The following is a 6,000-nucleotide window of genomic DNA, read 5'->3' on the forward strand; positions in this document are numbered from 1 at the left end:
ATATCCGACTTGAAAGTAGTGGTCCCCATCCGAGCCTGTTAATTGCTCTTCCCATGCCAGATATCTCAAGTTCTGTCTGACTTAGAGTTTTTCTGAGGGTATACTCCAAAAGCGGGACTCTTTTCTATTGGTGGACACTGGCAGCTTGTCTCTACTATGCCCAGAACCAGAGATATCCACCTTCCAGCAGCTGGTCCCTGCTCCAGCTCCACCCACCGTGTGTGCAGTTTTATATTTTCGTAGGTAGATTGCTCTGGCTCCTGAACTCTGATCCCCAAATCCACAGTATCTCCTGAAAGATGGGACTCTCTAGTTTTTTATCCCATTGAAAGCTAAAACATCTATTTCCCAGAACCGGAGAAATCTGCAGTCAAGCAAGCTGCCCTACCACCGGAAAATGATGAATGTTATGCCCAATCCACTATCCACACCTCCCCTGTATATTAAACACCCCCTACCACCTTGTAAGTCATGTACCAGGGCCCCTTCATTCAGCCCAATGCCCCCTTCTACAGTTTAGTGTTCTCCATCCCGCCCCATCTCCCACCATCTGTGCGGTAAGGAAGAACTTAGCAGAAATTACTGCTCCAGGTCCTGCATGCTGAGTGGAAGATAGAACGCCCCCTACCGCCTGAGGGACATTAAAGCTGCAGCTGATAGCACCCCCACCCCTACTGGATTGGTAGGGGCCCCAATGCATTGCTTTGCCAAAGGACCTACACTGCTGTTAAGACAGCCATGCCAGCCAGTCCCCCTTCTGTTGCTCCAACCAGCCCCCCTTCTGTCGCTCCAACCAGCCCCCCTTCCGTCTCTCCAGCCAGATCCCCTTATGTTCTGTCTTTCCAGTCAGCCCTCTGTTCTCTCTCTCCTGCCAGCTCCCAGTCTGTCTCTCCAGCCAGCTCCCCTTCTGTCTCCCCGGCCAGTCCCCATCTGTCTTTCCAGCCAGGACGCCTTCTGTCTCTTTAGACAGACCCCCTTCTATCTTGCTAGCCAGACCCCCTTCTGTCTTTCTTGTCTCCCCATCCAGCGCCCCCCATCTGTCTCACCTGCCAGCTCCCCTTCTGTCTCTCCAACCAGCCCCCCATCTGTCTCTCCAGCCTCCTTCTGTCTCTCCAGCCAGCACCCCTTGGGTCTCCCCGGCCAGCCGCCATCTGTATCTCCAGCCAGGACACCTTCTGTCTCTCTAAACAGACCCCCTTCTATCTTTCTAGCCTTTCCCTCTTCTGTCTTTCTTGTCTTCCCATCCAGCCCCCCCCATCTGTCTCACCTGCCAGCTCCCCTTCTGTCTCTCCAACCAGCGCCCATCTGTCTCTCTAGCCTCCTTCTGTCTCCAGCCAGCTCAACTTTATTCATTGTACTATACCAGCGAGCCACTGATGAGCGCCAGCGGCTGCCTGGCCCCATACCCCAGTGACCACCACACTACCCTGATGGTGGCCCTGTGATTCCTATACTATTGCTCTGCATATGTAGTGATCCGTCCAGTTTCAGTCAGAACGTCAGCACCAAGCAAGACTTTGGTGCACATGCTGACTATAGTGTTGGCAGCTGCTCTCTGAAGTGAAAGGCTGGGAGCAGTGTGGTGATGTGAAGGACTCAGAATACCGGCAGTTGTTTGCATGGGACTAATGATAGATGCATCTTAGATTGAGGCCCAAGGACTTTTTGAATGAAAACGTCATTTTCACATGGAATACTGTTTTTAAATAGAATTTATTCAATAATAAGATTAAAGCCATATTAAAGCATTAACAAAATAAATAGATTGTAACAATTTGCGACAGCTTTGCTTCATTGTTATATGATTACAAATAACTATGACTATATTTGTTTCTAGTGTAATATGTAGAAACTTTAGTCGCTGACTTACCCTCATTATGGACAGGAATAAGAACAGTGACACCTACAGGTTATAAAAGTTTATGAGCCAACACACTGCATAGTATCATACATAAGGACAAAGCATTAGTATCATACATAAGGACAACACACTGAATAGTATCATACATAAGGACAAAGCTAGCATTTTCCTACGGCAATATAAGTTCATTGATCAATAAAAAAAACCATAAATATTTAAACTCCCCTTTAATGGTATAATATCTTCTGAACAACTAAGTTAACTTATTTCTTGGTGCACAACAAAAGCCTTTGTTCATAGACAAATCTGTATACAGCATATACAGCAATGTAAGTAATATACATACATAAATACATATACATATATTTTGTATTTGTATAATTCTATATTTTGTGGTGTGGTCCTGAGAAAGGAGGTTACACCCCGAAACGTTAAATATTAAAATACACTCATTCATTTGAGGATGTATACGTCTCAGGGGTGAATTTACTAAGGTGGGAGTTTTTTTTTAGAATTGGTGATGTTGCCCTCAGCGACCAATCAGATTCTATCTCTTATCTTCTAGAAGCAGCTAGATAAATGTTAAGTAGAATCTGATTGGTTGCGATTAGCAACATCACCAATTCAAAAAAAAAAAAACTCCCACCTTAGTAAATGTACCCCTCAGAGTGCCGCTTCTTTCTGCATAGTGCATTTTTCTGAACTGTCCACTGGGGCATAATGTGCTATTTACTTAGAGCAGAATTGGACGTTATGCATATATACTGTGTGGTGTGTATATGTATATACAGTATATATGTATATATATATATATATATATATATATATATCAGCCAGTTGAATGCATATTTCAAAGCTTGCCCTTGCTTTTGCTTTTGGATGCTTTAATATTTTTCTGGCGAAATTCTCCCAGCATCTCTGCAGTTCTTTCGTCAACTGTGCTTTCCTTCACATGGACTGTCTCTGAAACATCTGTGTTCTCAGTTCCCCTCCAATGGAAACCTTACAAGAGGCAGACAGGTTAGTGGTGGTTCCTTTGCAGCTAGTAGCGTAATCGATACTTGAACTGGATGTCGTGCGTAGGTTGCATTGAGCCAAAACCCCATCGATTTGCATCGATGCCTGGAATCTCTTCTTTGGGATTCACAAGCTCAAATTCAAAATATGCCAACATAAGAAACACAAACTGTTTCAGTTCATTGGTAGCAAAGAAACGACCGGGGCAAATGCTGGTTCCTGCTCCCCATGGCATTGTGAAGAACTTCAGCCGCTTCCCGTTCTTGTAGAAATGATTTTTTTTAGTGCCGTCCTCATTTAGGAAACGGTTGTACTTGAACTTCTCTGGTTCTGGATGCACTTCTGGATCCATTTGAACAGCTGTGTAGGGGAAAAGGGCAACTCTGTCCCCTTTACGAATGGCATACTCTTTCCCACTGGACATCTTGAGGTTCATGTTCTCCTTCACCGCTCTAATCAGGACAGGAGCAGTCGTCAGCCGCAAGGTCTCTTCCACAATGCTGTCCAGAATGGGGGTCTTCAGTAGCATATCTCTGGTGAGATTAATGGGAGGGCTTCCAGGTTTTACTTCTTGTCTCGTTTCTTTAATTACCTTTATTACCTCTTCACTGACAGCCTCCATAGCTTCAGGATGCTTCATTAGGTAGAGAAGTAGCCAGAAGCAAGATGGACCTGTATTACCTTGGGAGGCCCAGAGAAGAGAAAACATGAACCTGTCCTGCATATAGTCTGGCATCCCATTTTCTGCTCGATATTGGAACTGATCTGTGATCCACCCACTTATATTTTCTTTCTGCATGGTTCTCTTAATAGACAGTTTATTCCAGAACAATCGTTTAAGTCTCTCAGCCTCCAACTTGTCTTTTGGAGGAAGAACAGCATACGCCAGACGTGGAAACAGGCGATCATACTTTCGAAACTCGGTAAACAACTTGTCTGAACTTTCCCGATCAACTTTCTTGGCCTTTTCTATGCCTTCTTTGCCTTTAGCTGGCTCATTACCAAATAAAGCAAGATAACCAGCCCGGAAAACAATATTGTAGCTGTAATTGAAAAGCCCGTCTTGGTGCCATTTTTTTTCACCACTCCCAGAGCCAATGTTGTGAAGCATCAAGTTTTGGAGGTTGTCCATTATTGCTTGGGTCATGTCTACTAGCCCATCACCCATGAGATGCTTTGTGCTTGCCTTCTCGAGCATTTTGTGGTCATTTTGTATAGCATGATAGCCAAATACTCTGGCCACCAACTCTGTTGCAAACTGCTCAAAGTCCAGCTTTGTCCTGGCTTCCTTTACAATGGGCCCAAATGAAAGTGGATCTGTTATGAATGTGAAGTAATAGCCGGCAATCTGGACAGTGAAAATGTCTCCATGTTTTTTCTGCATCTTCTGCAGAAAGGTTGCACTGTTGTTTCTGAAGTGCAGAGCGTAACCCAACCATGGAATACTGCCTTTGTCTAGGGGAGGCTCATTCGGTCTCCTCTTCCGGAACATCCCTAACATGTAGAGGCCTCCAAGAAGGGAAACCAACACAGCCAAAAGGACTGGGAGCAACAGGCCCATCTTGGATGCTAAAAAGCAAAGCAAAAGCAAATAGTTTATATTATGAAAAGTTAGAAACATCATCAAAATGAATAAAGCAAGGATACTTATTTTGAAAGCCTTATACATGTGTGTATTAATTTGTTGACTCCTTATAAAAACACTAAAGTATTTTTAACATTTGTCCTGGCCACATTGGATGCCCTTCTTTTAATGTCTATAAAATGGTATTTGACCCTAACTTGGCTTGTTATGCAGCTTAGCAGATACATAATCATCTACCCTTCACAAAACGTTGGGGAGACTCCTGAATCTCATGGAGATCTCCTGGACTCCCGGGAACATAGACTAGTCTCCCAGTGTAGTGAGAGGACTGAGAGCTTGATTACATGGATGGCACCAATTGACAAGAATGAGCACATAGCAATTACGTTAATGAATGGAAAAAAATAGTTCGTAGCTGTCCCTACTTTCCAGGGACAGTCTGGCATTTTACTTCATGGAAATGTCCTTATTTTTCAGTATTAACCAACTGAATAGTACAATTCCTGATATTTTGCAATTTCTCATACAACCTAGAGGATGCTGGGGTCCACTTCATGACCATTGGAGTACAGACGGTTCCGCAGGAGCCATGGGCACTCTTAAGACTTTTCAATGGGTGTGAACTGGCTTCTCCCTCTATGCCCCTCCTCCAGACCTCAGTTTTAGAAATGTGCCCAGGTCGACTGGATGCACTCTGAGGAGCTCTACTGAGTTTCTCTGAAAAGACTTATGTTAGGTTTTTTATTTTCAGGGAGAACTGCTGGCAACAGACTCCCTGCTTCGTGGGACTGAGGGAGCAAAAGTAGGAACCAACTTCCTAAAGAGTTTCATGGCTCTGCTTCTGGCTGACAGGACACCATTAGCTCCTGAAGGGAACTGAACACTAGCCGTGCCTAGATGCTCACTCCCACAGCACGCCGTCACCCCCCTCACAGAGCCAGAAGTCAGAAGACAGGTGAGTGTTAGAAGACAGATCTTCAATCAAGAAAGTGATGGCTAAAGGTACCGCGCGGCTGGTGGGAGCGCAGCGCGCCATGTTGCCCACACATACAGAGGAACTGCAGGGTGCAGAGCAGGGGGGGGGGGGGGCGCCCTGGGCAGCATGGAACCTATGGAAACTGGCACAAATAAGGGGCATAAGTTGCTGAGGCACAGTCCTACCCCCGCCAGTATAAAAAATTACCTCATAAAAGCTGAAGAGAAACACACTATTGAAGATTGGAGCTTACTCCTCAGTCAGCCAGCATACTGCTCAGCACCATTTTCTGTCTCTCCTCAGGCTGCAGAGACAACGCTGGTCCTCCTCCACTACTGAACAAGTATCAGGGTGCAAAACAGGGGGGGCCACAGTGAATTTGGTGCTATATAATTGTGTGATTAACATTATAAAAGCGCTGAATGTCAGTGGGTATTTTGTGTTCACAGATATTGTGTTACTGGCGCTGGGTTGTGAACTGGCAAATCCTATCTGTTTCCCTCTGACAGATTTTACTGTGGATCTGTCCCCTATAAGTCCCGGAGTGTCTGTGGTTTGGTT

At 45.0% G+C, this 6,000-nt stretch overlaps 1 protein-coding gene across 1 annotated transcript; it reads right to left on the reverse strand.

The window, feature by feature from the left end:
* Positions 1-2,774: 2,774 nt before the first annotated feature.
* Positions 2,775-4,441, reverse strand: LOC134929455 (5-beta-cholestane-3-alpha,7-alpha-diol 12-alpha-hydroxylase-like). Its single transcript, XM_063925076.1, has one exon. It carries the CDS (start codon positions 4,437-4,439, stop codon positions 2,904-2,906), a length of 1,536 nt encoding a protein of 511 aa, XP_063781146.1. The 5' UTR covers positions 4,440-4,441; the 3' UTR covers positions 2,775-2,903.
* Positions 4,442-6,000: the final 1,559 nt, after the last annotated feature.

This window comes from Pseudophryne corroboree, chromosome 5 (assembly GCF_028390025.1).
Source record: "Pseudophryne corroboree isolate aPseCor3 chromosome 5, aPseCor3.hap2, whole genome shotgun sequence".
Taxonomy (NCBI): domain Eukaryota; kingdom Metazoa; phylum Chordata; class Amphibia; order Anura; family Myobatrachidae; genus Pseudophryne; species Pseudophryne corroboree.